Raw genomic sequence first — 15898 nt, forward strand, 5'->3', positions numbered from 1 at the left:
CTTCCAATCCAGCTCCCTGCTAATACTCCTGGGAAATCAGGCAGAAGATGGCCCAAGTCCCTGGGGCCCTGCACTCACATGGGAGACCCAGAAGAGGTTCAGGCTCCTGGCTTCAGCCTGGCACAACCCTGGTCATTGTGGCTGTTTGGGGAGTGAACCATGAATGGAAGACCTCTCTCTCTGTGTGTGTCTCTCTCTCTAACTTTGCCTTCCAAATAAATAAGATAAATCTTTTAAAGATAATAAAATTAAAAACAAAATATTTAAAATAAATAAATTATAATCTGTGAAGATTCTTGGCCAAGTGTGCATGCAAGGTGGGGAGAAAGAGAACAGAGCTAGAGACAGAGAGATACAGAAACCACATGAGGGCCGGCGCCGCGGCTCACTAGGCTAATCCTCCGCCTAGCGGCGCCGGCACACCGGGTTCTAGTCCCGGTCGGGGCGCCGGATTCTGTCCCGGTTGCCCCTCTTCCAGGCCAGCCCTCTGCTGTGGCCAGGGAGTGCAGTGGAGGATGGCCCAGGTGCTTGGGCCCTGCACCCCATGGGAGACCAGGAAAAGCACCTGGCTCCTGGCTCCTGCCATCGGATCAGCGCGGTGCGCCGGCCGCAGCGCGCCAGCCGCGGCGGCCATTGGAGGGTGAACCAACGGCAAAAAGGAAGACCTTTCTCTCTGTCTCTCTCTCTCACTGTCCACTCTGCCTGTCAAAAAAAAAAAAAAAAAAAAAAAAAAAAAAAAAAGAAACCACATGAATGGTCCTTGCTTTAATCCTGGTTTGAACAAGCAGCGATTTTAAAAAATCACTTTTTTTTTTTGACAGGCAGAGTGGATAGTGTGAGAGAGAGAGACAGAGAGAAAGGTCTTCCTTTTGCCGTTGGTTCACTCTCCAATGGCCACTGCTGCTGGTGCGCTGCGGTCGGCACACCGCGCTGATCCGATGGCAGGAACCAGGTACTTCTCCTGGTCTCCCATGGGGTGCAGGGCCCAAGGACTTGGGCCATCCTCCACTGCACTCCCTGGCCACAGCAGAGAGCTGGCCTGGAAGAGGGGCAACTGGGACAGAATCCGGCGCCCCGACTGGGACTAGAACCCGCTGTGCTGGCACCGCAAGGCGGAGGATTAGCCTATTGAGCCACGGTGCCAGCCAAATTCACTATTTTAGATCATTGAGGAAATATACATATGAACTGGCTACTACATTATATAGAGGACTTCTTGTTAATTTGGTTCGGTGTCATAATGAAAAAGTGTTCTTCTGTGGACTGGCACTTGGCCTAGTGGTTAAGACACTGCTTGCAGTGCCCACATCCCGTATCTGAGTGCCTGGGTTGGAGCCCCAGCTCCACTCTAACTTCCACTAATGCGCATCCTGGGAGGCAGCAGGTGCGGCTCAAGTACCTGCATCCCTGCCACAGGTGTGGGAGACCCAGACTGAGCCCGTGGCTCCTGGCTTCCAGCCCTGGCATTTGGGGGAGTGAACCAGTGAATGGAAGGGCTCTCTCTCTCTCCCTCCCCCTCTCAAATAATCATGAAAATAGATAAAAATGTAAAAAGAAAAGAAAGCAGGTCCAATCACTTTAGGAAACTGTCTATTCTTTAAAAAGTAGGTATATTCTAAGTTTATGACTCAGCCACATCCCTCCTAGGACTTCTCTGAAAACAGGAAGACACATTGTCTACACACACGTGTACATAAATGCCCACAGCAGGACTGTTCCTAACAAACACTGGGAATGATGCAGAAGCCCACGCACAGGTGAATGGGTAAACAAAGCCAGCGAAGGGAACGCTGAGCAGTCAGAGAGGAAGCACAGACGGAGAGCTCGGCCATCAAGCCAGGTGGGAAAGGCCAATCAGAGACGACCACAGCTTGCGGGCTTCCCTGCATGTGAAATGTGAGGAGGCGGTGTCTTGATGCCAGACGGTGGTGAGGCTGGCACAGCTGTGCACACCTGCCGTAGTATTGGACTCCACACGAAACTGAGTGAGCTTAACAACACACACAGTTAACACTGCACAGACACATTTAATGGTGTACATCTGCATTTAATGATGTATATATACATTTAATGGTGTACATACACATTTAATGGTGTACATATATATTTAATGATGTGTATATACATTTATTTTTTAAAAGATTTTTATTTATTTGAGAGGTAGAGTTACAGACAGAGAGAGAGAGAGAGAGACAGAGAGAAAGGTCTTCCATCTGCTGGCTCATTCCCCAGATGGCCACAACTCCCAGAGCTGGGCCGATCCAAAGCCAGGAGCCAGGAGCTTCTTCCGGGCCTCTCACATGGGTACAGGGGCCCAAGCACTTGGGCCATCTTCTACTGCTTTCCCAGGCCTAGCTGGATCGAAGTGGAGCAGCAGAGACTCAAATTGGTGCCCATATGGGATGCCGGCATTGCAGATGGAGGCTTTAGCTCACTACACCACAGTGCTGGCGTCTGGTGTATATATAAATTTAATGGTGCGCATATACATCTAATGGTGTGCATATACATTTAATGGTGTATATATATATATATATATATGTACACATGAAAATGAGTGAACTTAATGGTATGCACACACAGATATAATGCCTCAGAGCTTTTAGGAAATGGCACATGAGGGTAGACGGAGGCTGGTTAACAGGCAGCACAATGCTGTTAGATAGGAGGAATGAGACCTAGTGTGCTGGAGCACAGTGGTGATTTTTTTTCTTAAGGATTTATTTATTTATTTGAAAGGCAGAGTTACAGATAGGCAGAGGAAGAGAGAGAGAGAGAGAGAGAGAGAGAGAGGTCTTCCATTTGCTGGTTCACTCCCCAGTTGGCCCCAATGGCTGGAGCTGAGCTGATCTGGAGCCAGGAGTCAGGAGCTTCTTCTGGGTCTTCCATGCAGGTGCAGGGGTCCAAGGACTTTGGCCATCTTCTACTGCTTTTCCAGGCCATAGCAGAGAGCTGGATCGGAAGTGGAGCAGCTGGGACTCGAACCTGCGTCCATATGGGATGCCAGCACTGCAGGCAGAGGCTTTACCAGCTACACCACAGTGCCAGCCCCACAACAATTTAGAAAGAACTAAAAAGAGGAGTGTACAGGTCCCTAGCCAGGGAAATGAGAAATATTTAAGGAGCTGGAAATACTGATGGCCTGGTCACACAGCCTTACATAGACCCACAAATATACATAATCATCATGTCAATTAACAGTAAAAGAAGAATGACCATATGTGTGTTAGTCCGCTCAGGTGGCTTAAGTGACGTTTGTTTCTCACAACTCTGAGGTTGGTAAGTCCAAGGGGGAGCAGTGGTCAGCTCGGGTCTGGTGAGGGCCATTGTCCTGGAGTGTGGACAGCTGCGCTTGGTCCTGTCGTGGGAGGGAAGGAGAGACGGGGGAGGGGGAGAGAGAAACACAAATGACTCTGTTTCTTCCTCATCTTATAAAGTCACACAATCCCATTACGAGTGTTCCACCCTCCCGACTTCATCTAACCCTCATCACCTGCCCCAGCTCCGTCTCCCATCACACCTGGGACTACGACTTCCACGGATGAACTTGGGGGAACACGCTTCAGCCCATGGCATTACATCATTGCTATTACTTGTAGGGCGGGAATAAAAGGAAACGGGAGAACGAATGGACCAGAGAGATGTGATGGGACTGGTGATGAGCAGGAAGCGCTGGCATCTGTGTTGCTGCGTGGAAAGGAGAGCCGGCCAAGCGGTGCTGGGTTGTCCTCCATCCACATTCAGCTGCGAAGGTGCAGGTGCCGAGGAAGTGCAGGTGAGCGTGGTGACAATGCCAGGTGCTGAGGGCAGTGTGGCCCTGAGGGGTGATGGACAGTGAAAACATGGTCGGCTTAATGCACCGTTGGGGCTGAGGGATCATTGGAGCACAACCTTAGCGGAGCGAGCTGGAGCGACAGGAGGTGATGGACAGGCAGCAGCGAGATGCGTGGAACCGATTCTGCAGGGGCTGTAGTTTGGGGATGGGTCTTTCTCCCCCACCAGGCTGGGACCTCTGGAGCTTTCACGGTCACCACTGTGTCCCCAACATCAGATCCAGTGACCATGGGTGGGTAGGGAACAAGGTCATTGAAAGAGAAGAGATCAAGGCACTGAGAGGCTGGCACGGTCCAGGGATCATGGACTTGAATTTGGAAATCACCGGGGGTGACAAGAGGAGCAGTGGGTGGCAGTGACGAAGTGACTTGGGAGCTGCTGGAGCTGGCAGTGTTACAAGAGCAGGTGTTCTGGGTGACCGAGTCAGCTTCACAGTCAGGGGCGCAAAGAGGAGGTGGAGAGAAGGGTTTAGAAGTGGGGGACAGGAGCAGCGAGGATCTTACCCCGCCTGCAGGTCCAGCGGGCACAAGCACCTACGGAGAGAAACAGACCAGTTGGAAGGGCCGCATGGAAAGCATCCAGGTGTGGTTAGAGCAAGAAGGGAAGAAGGGTCCAGGGCTACAGGGCACATACAGACCACTGGGAAAAGCCCTCACGTACTCCTCCCACCTTGGGCCTGGCCCTGGCTTGCCCGCCGGAGCCTCCCTCCATCCAAGCCCCAACCACGCTGGGCTTACACTGACGGCGGCCAGTCTGTCTCCCTCACTGGACTGGCAGCTCCAGGAGGGCGGGGCTGAGGCTGTGTCAGTCATCACCGCGTCTAGCACAAGAGCGGCGGGCATCCACTACTTTGCAAAGCAGGTGAGCAGGCGAAGCACCTCTCAGCCAGTAGGTGGCGCCAGGGTTCCAAGAACGGGGCTGGCAGTCGCAACTCCGCACCCTGTTCTGAGTATTTTGTCCTTCTTCGGGGTGGGGGGTGGGGGGTTAATTAGAACGCAAACGGTGAAATTCCTAAGCAACAGGTGACATTATCCTGAATTGTTCTGCATGCAGCTATCAGCAATCCAGGGCAGACTCAGCTGTTTTGTTCCATAGTTTTGAAAATTCAAGCCGATTTCCCATCTTCGGATATGAATAAAATTTGGGGACTGTGTCTGAGTCAACTGGTGACATAGCACAGCTGGAGCACCCTGCACAGAGCACCGAAAAGGGTGTGGTGCTGTGGCATAGCGGGTAAAGCTGCCCCCTTCAGTGCCAGCATCCCATACTGGCACCCGTTCAAGGCCCAACTACTCCAATTCTGATCCAGCTCTCTGCTATGACCTGGGAAAACAGTAGAAGATGGCCCAAGTCCTTGGGCCCCTGCACCCATATGGGAGACGTGGAAGAAGCTCCTGGCTCCTGGCTTTGGATTGGCACAGCTCCAGCTATTGCAGACATCTGGGGAGCGAACCAGTAATAGAAGACCTCTCTCTCCCTGCCTCTGCCTCTCTGTAATTCTGCCTTCCAAATAAATAAATAAATCTTAAAAAAAAAAAAACTGTGTGGTTTCATTCATTCACTCACTCATTCATTTGAAAAGCAGCGGCTTAGCATCCACAGGCCTGTTCTGGGCTCCCAGCGAGAGAGCAGTGCATGGAGCAGACCCGGAGCCTGGGCTGCACACCAGGAGGTTCCCGTGGGTGCATTCAGCAACTTCTCCCAGCAGCAACGCTGCTTTGCTCCGTGGGACGCATATTAGTATCACAAAAGTGCACGGCACAGTGTTCTCAATACTTCACGCAGGAGCCCTCCTCACCCCTCCCTGCCCACACGCTGCTGTGGTCCAACCTTGGCTCCTGCCTGGTCGCTTCTCATTCTTCTGTTCCCGCCGTCACCCCCACCGTGGCCTGAGTGACCCATGTCTGATGGAGCCCCTTCTCTGCTTAGGTCCCTGCCATGGCACCGTCTCCCTCGGGGTAAAAGCACAGAGGCCCTACACATACAGTCTGCCCTGCTGCTTCCCTGCCCGGGGCCCCTCCCACCCTCCCCTGGTTCACTCTGCCCCGGCCACACTCACCACTGTGTCTCCAGCACTCCCGAGCCTTCCTTTGTCCCTGAAAAGTGGGAGCCTCACACTTGGAGCTCATTTCTCAGAAGTCCCATATGGACTTCTAGCCACCACCGTGTGTTGCTGACTTGATGTTTTCCCCATTAAAGGATGAGGTCCGGGCCGGCCCTGTAGCAGTAGCAGGTAAAGCCGTCGCTGCATCCCATATGGGCGCCAGTTCGAGTCACTACCCTGCTCCCTGCTAATGCACCTGGCAAAGCAGCGGAGGAGGGCCCAAGTGCTTGGACCCCTGTACCCACGTGGGAGACCTGGCAGAAGCTCCTGGCTTCAGTCTGGCCCATTTGGGGAGTGGACCAGCGGAAGGAAGATCTCTGTCTCTCCCTCTCTTTCTGTATCTCTGCTTTTCAAATCCATAAAATAAATCTTGGAATAAAATAAACAAAAGACGAGCTCCAGGAGGGCGGCAGTTTCTCTGTTTTGTTCGCTGCTGAATTCCCAGCGCCTGGCGCATACAAGAGGCACCCTACATGCTGTTTGTGCCAATACAAATGAGAACCCAGAGTACAGCCCTGGTCTCAGGGGTGGAATTGGGTAAAGAACGGTTTTATGGTTCTTAGAGGGGGCCTCAGGGATGTAGCTAGGAAGACACAAGAGGGGCAGGGGGCACAGCCTGTGCGAAGTAGTCCCGATCGCTGGGATCCTTGCACCGGAGAAGAGGAAGCGAAGACAGGTTGAGCGCGGCCGCGACACCTGGGCGCGCAAAGCCCGGGAAGCGCAGAGCGCGGAGGGGGCGGAGCCCGGGACTCGGGAAATCCCCGCCCACTGCGCGCGCGCAGAGCGCCGGGCGGGGCAGGGAGCCCGGGAGCCCGGGGGCGGGGCTGCGTGACGCGTCATGCGCCGTACGTCGCCGCGCGCCTGCGCTCCTTTCCACGTGCGGCAGCCCCAGACTCGTGCGTTCAGGGACGCCGCAGATTCCCCAGACGGCGCAACTGGTAGCTCGCCATGAAGCCAGGTGCAGGCTGGGGTTGGGGTCGCGGGCTGGGGACTGGGCTCCGGAAGGAATGTGGGTACCAGGCCGGAATCGGAGGGGCAGGGTCCTGGCCTGCAGGCTGGCGTTCCGAGCCCGGGAGCCGATCTCGTGTGGAGAGGAGGGCGGGGGGGGGGGGGCGGTCCTGCTCCCAACCTGGGGTCGATCCTGAGCCCTGGGGGTTTGGGGAATTCTGGCTGGCTTCGGGGGTCGCGGCCGTGAGTCAGAAGCTTTGGTTTGAGGTTAGCGTTCCTGGCCCAGGGTTCGTCTCGCGGAAGCCGTCTTTAGGAAGAGATTTTTGGCTCTTGGGTCTGGGCAGCCCTCGGGGGGCTCGGACCTAGAGCCTGGATCCAGGTCTCTGAGGTCTTGGGTCCCTGGGCGTGGGTTTGGGTCGGACACCGAGAGTGCCTGGTCTTGGGGCTGGCAGCAGGGTCGGGAGGCCCCCGTTGCCGCCCCTTGGCTGCCGCCACCACCATCGTTAGCAGCCCCTGGCCCTGTTGAAGCCGCTCCCTGCGCTTCCGGGGGGCTGCCCCCGGCGATGGAGTGGGTTTCTAGAAGCCCGCCCTTGGCAGGGGTGTGGGGCTGCTCAGCCCCGATGGCGGGAGGATGTGACTCCTGGTTTTGACAGGAGCAGGGCCTCGGTTCAGTGTTCGAATCCTGGCCCCGCTTCTTCGTTCGCCGTGTATGTGACCTTGAACAAGTGATTTTACCGGTTTTTGCATCAATAATATGGCACCTGGTTACTATTACGGGAGATCATTTTTTTTTTTTTAACTTGACAGTTATAGACAGTGAGAGAGAGAGAGAAAGATCTTCCTTCTGTTGGTTCTCCCCCCAAATAGCCACCAGGACCGGCACTGCGCCGATCCGAAGCCAGGAGCCAGGAGCTTCCTCCTGGTCTCCCATGGGGTGCAGGGCCCAAGCACTTGGGCCATCCTCCACTGCACTCCCGGGGCACAGCAGGACTGGAAGAGGAGCAACCGGGACTAGAACCGGGCGCCCATATGGGGTGCCAGCGCTGCAGGCAGAGGATTAACCAAGTGAGCCATGGCACTGGCCCCAAGGGAGATGATGTTTTAAAAACAATTAGCCCAATACTGGCCATATAGATAACAGGTTCAGGTTGCTTCTCAAGGGAAACAAAATGAGGGTCCTTCTGCCCAACCCCCACAATCGTTCTGTTTGAGAACTTGCTGCACAGAGTTTGGGAAGTTTTCCACTGTGGCCGAAAGGGTCTGAGTTTCCCTGTGTGTGTGGAGATGGGGGTCGTGGGGGGGTTGGGGGAAGCTTGTGGATCCATGCCCTCCTCCTGAGCCTCGTTCCCTTGGGTGTCTCCTGATGAAGTGGGGTGGATGCTACGCTGTAGATCTCTCCTCCTGGGAACCTGGCATGCCTGCAGGCCTCGAGCCACCTGAGATTCCCCCAGGGACAGAGGGAGCAGCCTCTCCCTCCCAGCTTTGCCGCATGCTGTGATAGGATGGGAAGCCTCTGGGAGATTCTGAGCAGGATGCCGTGCGGTCTGATAGACAGCTTTCTTTCTTTTATTAAGATTTATTTATTTATTTGAAAGGCAGAATTGCAGGGGCGGGGAGAGGTCTTCCATCTGTTGGTTCACTCCCCAGTTGACTGCAGCAGTTGGAGCTGTGCCAATCCGGAACCAGGAGCTTTTTCTCTGGTCTCCCATGTGGGTGCAGGGGCCCAAGCACTTGGGCCATCTTCTGCTGCCTTCCCAGGCCATAGCAGAGAGCTGGTTTGGAAGTGGAGCAGCTGGGACTTGCGCCGGCGCCCATATGGGATGCCTACACGGCAGGTGTTGGCTTTACCTACTGCACCCTGATTGACATCTTGAAGAGGGGCCCTCTGTGTAAACTGGGCCTTAGGGGAGCAGAGTGGCTGCAGGCACGTCGGTGGCAGGCGTGTCGCTGAAACCTGGTGACGCAGTTCGGACCAAGATGGCAGCAGTGGACCTGCTGACAAATGGATGACCTGGGGATGTGTTTTGGAAATAGCACCAGTCGACTGTGTGGATGTGAGAGAGGAATTGGAAGGATGGAGCTGGCCCTGTGGGTGAGGAAGACGGCGGTGGGGGCAGTTTTGGAAGCAGGGAGTCTGTGGGCTGTGCGCCCGAAGCTTCCCTGGGAGTCAGAGTCGGTGGCTTCTGGTGCACGAGCCGCAAGGCCGGCGATGGATTAGCGACGAGTTGAGTTTTCAGGCACAGTTCACGCTCACGACCCTGTACCCAGTGCTCATGCCGGGCCTTCCCAGGGTCTCTGCTCTGTCAGGCCTCGGTTGTAGCTTTCCTCCTGAGCAGGAGGGAGTGGGGACTAATTACCCCAAGGCCAGGCCCTCAGTACGGCGCCTCCCAGCCTGGGCCCCATATCAGCATCTGTAAAAGTGCCCATGCTGGGGCAGGCATTCATGGCACAGCAGTTAAGATGCGTCCGTATCAGAGTGCCCGATTCGAGTCCCTGCTGCTCTGTTCTGATCCAGCTTTCTGCTAATGCCCACCCTGGGGGGCAACAGATGATGGCTCAAGTACTTGAGCCCTGCCACCCCCACGGAGACCTGGATTAAGTTCTAGGTTCTTGAGGCCAGGGTTGTGGCACAGCAGGGTGAGCCCCAGCATCCCTTGTGGGAGCCGGTTCCAGTTCCAGCTGTTTCACTTCCCATCCAGCTCCCCGCTAATGCACCTGGGAAAGCAGCGAGGACGGCCCAAGTGCACCCTGTACCCAGGTGGGAGACCTGGATGGATCTCCTGGCTGCTGGCTTTACCCTGGCCATTTGGGGAGTAGTCATGCAGACGGAGGGCCTCTCTCTGTCTCTCTGATTCTGTATATTCTCTCTGTAACTCTGCTTTTCAAACAAACAAATAAATCTTAAAAAAAAAAAAAAAAAAAAAGTTGTAGGCGCTTGGCTTGACCTGACCCTGACCTGGCTTCTGTCATGGGCATTTAAGTCCTTGTGTAGCCGAGTGTTGTCCTCAGCACATTTAGGGCTTCGTACGTTGGGGGCATGAGTTTTGACTTCATTTTCAATGTGGCGAAAACTGGAGGGATTTGGGTGGGGGAATGAGGACATCTGATTTGCTCTTTTAAAAAGTGCAGTCATTTAGCTGCTGTGGGGAGAGCAGACTACAGAGGGAGCTGAAGATGAGAAGCAAACTTGGGTACATGTGAGAGTTCTGAAAGTGAAGCTTAATTGTTAAAGTTCAATTAGGAATACCTACTCAAAGTTGCGTTTTCATCCATGATACCATTAAGATGCAGGCGCCTGTCATAAAGTGTGAACAAAATGCACCTTCGCAAAACTCCAGCAAATTGATTACTGACTAATTGACATCGGATGAGATGGTTTTAAACCATCGCTTTCGAGCTGTTTTATAACTTGTGTGGGTGTCTCTCAGAGTAGCGCTTCTGAGACCATCACAGAATTCTGTCTGCTTCCACACTGGCCCGTGTTGGGGAACGGGGCTCCGCCGCTGGTTTCTTCTCAGAACTTTCTGGTCTCTGACCAGCTCTGAACGGTCGCTGTCCTTCCTGAAAGGACCATATGGGTCTCTTGCCCCCGAGCTAGGAGGGACTGAGCTCCCATTGAAGCTGGGAGACCAGGGAGCAGGAGGTGATGTCCCGGAGCGCGCCCCTCCGCTTTGGGGTTGCGGCTCTGCTTACAGGGCCTGGAGATGACCAACACCCCCGGGATCTGGGGGACCCTGTGGACCCTGCTCCTCCACTCACGGCTGCCGGCAATGGAGTGAATTCTGTGACTCTGCTACCCCCCTCCCCCCTGCAAAGACGTGTTACTGTGACGCCTGCTGAGCCCTCCTGCATCCAGACCCCGGTGCTCTGGTAGCTCCTCCAAGTCCTGTTTTTGCTTCTTCCACAGGTTTTAGTCCCCGTGGGGGAGGCTTCGGCGGCCGAGGGGGCTTCGGTGACCGTGGTGGGCGCGGCGGGCGCGGCGGAGGCCGAGGAGGCTTTGGCGGGGGCCGAGGTCGAGGTGGCGGCTTCCGGGGCCGTGGCCGAGGAGGAGGGGGAGGCGGCGGCGGTGGAGGAAGAGGTGAGTGAGGTTGGCAGGGAGTTGGGGGTGCTGGAAGGGACTTCTGGGGGCCGGGAGGGAACGGACTTGGGGTCTCACTCTCCTGCCTCTCTCCTTTGCAGGTGGCGGCTTCCATGCTGGGGGCAACCGGGGTCGTGGACGGGGAGGGAAGAAGGGGAACCAGTCAGGGAAGAATGTGATGGTGGAGCCTCATCGGCACGAGGGTGAGTTGGGCGGCAGGGAGCGGGTGGGGGTGGGGGCGGGGCGGGGCGCAGGGCCCTCACGCCTGCCCTGCTCGCCCGCCCAGGGGTCTTCATTTGTCGAGGAAAGGAAGACGCCCTCGTCACCAAGAACCTGGTCCCTGGAGAGTCCGTTTATGGAGAGAAGAGGGTCTCGATTGCGGTGAGCTCCAGGCCCTGATGGGGGTGTGCCCAGCAGCGTGGTCTCCGCCGCGGGCCCCCTGCATGCCTCTGGCCACCCTGGCCTCCTCCCAGTCCCTTCTCGTCCTCCTGTCTCGGGTCTCGCAGCCCCCGTCTGTGCAAGGCCATCCTCCCGCCCAGCTCCCGTCCTGTTGTGCTGGATCGTTTTCCTCATCGCCCCCACACGCCTTGGGGCCTTGCTGTTTGCCCCGCTTCTCGAACCCCGGATGCCCTCCCATCCCTGGCCCTCTACACTCCACATGTGTCCTGGCTTGACTTTCCCTAGCACTGTTGCTGCCCCGTGGGCTGGGCTGTGGTTGTTAGTGCGGCGAACCCTTGCTCTGCAGGGGCTGGGTCTTTGTCTTGTTCCCTGGCGCCTCCCCAGGGCCTGGAGTGGAGAGGCTGAGTGACTGGGGGTCTCGTCTCGCTGCTGCTTGCTCCTTCCTGAGTCAGCGGCTTCCAGGAGAGGGCAGGGACTGCCTCCGTCGCGGTCAAGTCCAGGACTGACTTCCATCCCCATCTGTCCCCACCCAGGAGGGAGATGACAAAATTGAGTACCGGGCCTGGAACCCCTTCCGCTCCAAGCTGGCGGCGGCAATCCTGGGCGGCGTGGACCAGATCCACATCAAACCCGGGGCCAAGGTGCTCTACCTCGGGGCCGCCTCGGGCACCACCGTCTCCCATGTGTCTGACATCGTGGGCCCGGTGAGTGGGCCATCGACGGGTTGGGTGGGGAGCAAGGGCTGGTGGGGAGGTAGGTGGGAGAGAAAGGCCACACACACCCCCCACATCCTGCTGGCCTGCAACCATATGGCCTGGCTGCTTCCCTGAACTGTGACTTAGGTCAGGCCCTGGGACTCGGAGGCATTCCTTGAACCAGAGAGTCAGCTTCACTCCTGGGTACTTGGCCTTACAGTAGGAGGCACAGAGTAACCAACCTCACAGGGACTCAGCAGGGAGTGTAGGTGCTGGACCACTGGGTTTCCCCTCCCCCACCTCAAACACTTTTGAAGGAATGAGGAGATGTCACGGCTTCTGGGCCTGCATTTGTGTGTGGCTGGGTGGGTTTCCCATTCCCATTCCCAGGGCACCCTGCACATGCGTGTCACTCCATGACCCCGGGTTCCCTTCCTTGCTTACGGGTATATAACGTGGCCAAAACGCAAGGCGTCGGTGTGAACACTTGGCAGCGACGTGGCTTTCAGCCAAGTTCCCAACCTCTCGGCTTCACTTTGCCCACTGGAGAGTGAGGTCATGAAGGCCACATGACTCTGCTCCCAGAAGATGCTCACAGCAGTGCCCGGGCCCTGGCGTGTGCCCCTGGACCTCTGCGCCTTGGCTCTCTGCTTTTAAGCTGCTGTTGGGAGCCTGGGCTCCCAGACCAAACAAATCAGGATTAGGTAGCCCTGCTGTTTGGTGGAATGACCCTTGGCCAGTAGCCTCAAGTCTACCCGTTTCAATGTCTTCATCCGCAAAATAGACATAGTAACAATTGCCAGTAAGTGGTAGAGTTTTTTAGCTTTTTTTTTTTTTTTTTTTTAAGGATTTATTTATATATTTGAAAAAGTTACAGAGACAGGTCTTCCATCTGCTGATCACTCCCCAAGTGGTTCCAATAGCCAGAGCTGAGCCAGGCCAAAGCCTGGAGCTTCATCCCGGTCTCCCACGAGGGTTTTGGGCAGGGGCCCAGACACTTGTCCCATCTTCCCCTGCTTTTTCCAGGCCATTAGCAGGGAGCTGGGTCGAAAGTGGAGCAGCCAGAACATGAACCAGTGCCCATATGGGATGGCGGCTTCACCCGCTACGCCATAGCGCCGGCCCCAGTGGTCGTGTTTTGATTTGAGGGTTGGAAGAGGTGCCGTGTGTCGTGTCAGGGCCCAGAGCAGGCTGTCCGTGCTGAGAGCTGGCGTCACTGCTGACGGTCACATGACTTCCTCTAGGATGGGCTGGTCTACGCAGTTGAGTTCTCCCACCGCTCTGGCCGTGACCTCATTAACTTGGCCAAGAAGAGGACCAACATTATCCCCGTGATAGAAGACGCCCGGCACCCGCACAAATACCGCATGCTCATCGGTGAGCCGTCTGGACGCCGGCCCAGCTGGGTGGGACAGGCCTCCAGGTTTCCGGGTTGGGCCGGCAGAGCCTGGCTCCGGATGGAATTCGAGTCGATGCGCAGGCCTCATGAGTCTACAGGAGTGAGAGGGGCAGCGGGAGGCAGGCGAGGCTGCAGAGGCGGCGACCTGGCCACGGGGCCCCCTCCTCTGCTCTAATCTCCCCTTCCTCAGGGCCCCTGTAGCCTCCCCAAACCATGGCCCTTTCCCCACTGCCCTGGCTTGCCAGGAAAGCCTCCTTCAGGGTCCTTGTCGGCACCTGGTGAGATCCTCGCCCAGCCAGCACACACTGGGCAGAGCCTGGCCTGGGGGGCCTCTTGTGAATGGGACAGCTGTTGTTTTAAAAAAATTCTAAAGCAGGTGTAACACGGGCTCACAGGGGCGGCGCCCTCTAAAACCACCCTGGAGGTAACTGATCGGAACGAGCAGCCCCTGCCCTTTCCAGTTCTGAAGCTCAGTTTTCATTAGGTCACATCATCGTCTATTTTGTTTCTTTTTTAAAATCACACCTTACAGACTGCCTTTCCCTCTACTCCAAGCTTTTCCCTGGGCACGCTTCCCACTGCCCTGTGCTGCAGGCGCGCTTGCCCATGAGTGATCACCCTCTCTCGTCTTGATGACACGTCCATCAACCCCTGCCCCCGGGTCTGACTGGTCTCTGTGTCCCCCACGCCCGGGTCTGAGTCGTCTGCGTCCCCCACGTCTGGCCCAGGGCTGGCCACAGGGAGGGGGCAGCCATGGTTCTGAGAGTGAAGGAATGATGCGTGACTGGATTCTGAGCCCATCTCGGGGTGCTGTGGAGGGAGGGGGTCAGTGTGGGGGGAGGGAGACCTTCCAGGGCCTGCTGATGGTGCGCAGGCCCCCCGGGAGGAGCTGAGCTCTTGGGTGGGTCCAGCTTTGACTGGCAGCCCTTTCCCCGTAGCAATGGTGGACGTGATCTTTGCTGATGTGGCGCAGCCAGACCAGACCCGGATTGTGGCTCTCAATGCCCACACCTTCCTGCGGAATGGAGGACACTTTGTGATTTCCATTAAGGTACCAGGCTTGGGGGAGTCGAAGGTGGGCTGGCAGCGTCCCAGGGAGGTGTTTTCTCTGCCAAGCAGCCAGTCAAAACAAGGGGACTGGGGTGGTGTTTAGCCTAGTGGTTAGATGCCCATGTGCACCATATCAGAGAACCTGGGTTTGAGCCCCTGCTGTGATCGCTCAAATGAGTGGACTTCTGCCGCCCAGGTGGAGGATCTGGACTGAGTCCCAGGCTTCAGCCTCGGTTCCTGGCCACTCCCAGCATTTGGGGAGGGAACCAGCAAATAGCACCTCTCTGGTTGCATAGGCGATCTCTCTTTGTCTCTGCCTCTCAAATTAGTTGATTAAAAACCTTTTAAAGGCAGGCGGGCCTTGGCCAGTCTATCCCAGCTCCTCACAAGCCTCCCCTGCCCCCGGTCAGATAGCACAGCATAGAATACCTGTAGAACCCAAAGCGTGGCGTCCAGAGCCAAGGCGGCGTGGTGGCCAAGGGCACGGCCGCTGGGTCTGTTTTCCAGCGTGCTGTGCTGTGCAACTTCAAGCAAGCTGCTTAACCTGTGTGCCTCTGTCTTGTGAAATACACGTTTTGGCCCTATCTCAGGGTTGATGTAAGGATCAACTCAGTCTACATGGAGGGCTTAGAAGAGATACTGCACAGACGCTAGGTGCATTTTTCAGAACCATTTACTTTGCAATTAGAACGCGCGTAGCCGCCACCAGCTTCGCCACTTGCTGGCATTTTGTTGCCTGTGCCCGGGAAACTAGCTTTAGGTGACAGGAGGTTGCTAGGACTTCCTGCCGGGCCTGGGCCTGAGGCTGCTTAATGAACCAGGCTTCCCCTAGCGGCGCTGGCGGTGCTAGGCAAAGGCAAACCACGCGGGCTCTGGCTCCTTCCTCCCCGCAGGCCAACTGCATCGACTCCACCGCCTCGGCCGAGGCCGTGTTCGCCTCAGAGGTGAAGAAAATGCAGCAGGAGAACATGAAGCCCCAGGAGCAGCTCACGCTGGAGCCGTACGAGAGGGACCACGCTGTGGTCGTGGGCGTGTACAGGTGAGCCGGCGCCCGGCGGTCCTGGGGCCCCCGGACCCCCGAGTGGTGGCCAGCTGTAACCCCGCCCTTGTCCCCATCTGCTCACAGGCCGCCGCCCAAGGTGAAGAGCTAAAGTTCAGTGCTGTGTGGATGTCGAGAGATGCGTGTTGTGCCGTGGCTCCTGTGTTTTTCTATTAAAATGACTTCTCCGTGGTCCCTGTCTGCCGCTGATTGCGCCGTGACCGCGGTGGACAGCAGGGTGCATGCGCCCTTGGTCAACTTTGTGTGGCGGGCAGGGGAGGGAGGCGGGAGGGTCAGTCCGCCCCACAGCGCATGCTCTGTTCCGCGCTGCCCCCCCCCCCCCCCCCCCCCC

At 56.5% G+C, this 15898-nt stretch overlaps 1 protein-coding gene across 1 annotated transcript; it reads left to right on the top strand.

The window, feature by feature from the left end:
• The first annotated feature begins 6752 nt into the window (after positions 1–6752).
• FBL (fibrillarin) lies at positions 6753–15739 on the top strand. The gene is made up of 9 exons (XM_008251525.4): positions 6753–6896; positions 10794–10964; positions 11066–11167; positions 11251–11345; positions 11897–12067; positions 13303–13435; positions 14396–14508; positions 15401–15546; positions 15634–15739. The coding sequence occupies exons 1-9, from the start codon at positions 6887–6889 to the stop codon at positions 15656–15658; spliced, it is 966 nt and encodes a 321-aa protein (XP_008249747.3). The 5' UTR covers positions 6753–6886; the 3' UTR covers positions 15659–15739.
• Positions 15740–15898: the final 159 nt, after the last annotated feature.

This window comes from Oryctolagus cuniculus, chromosome 18, assembly GCF_964237555.1.
Source record: "Oryctolagus cuniculus chromosome 18, mOryCun1.1, whole genome shotgun sequence".
In the NCBI taxonomy this organism is placed as follows: domain Eukaryota; kingdom Metazoa; phylum Chordata; class Mammalia; order Lagomorpha; family Leporidae; genus Oryctolagus; species Oryctolagus cuniculus.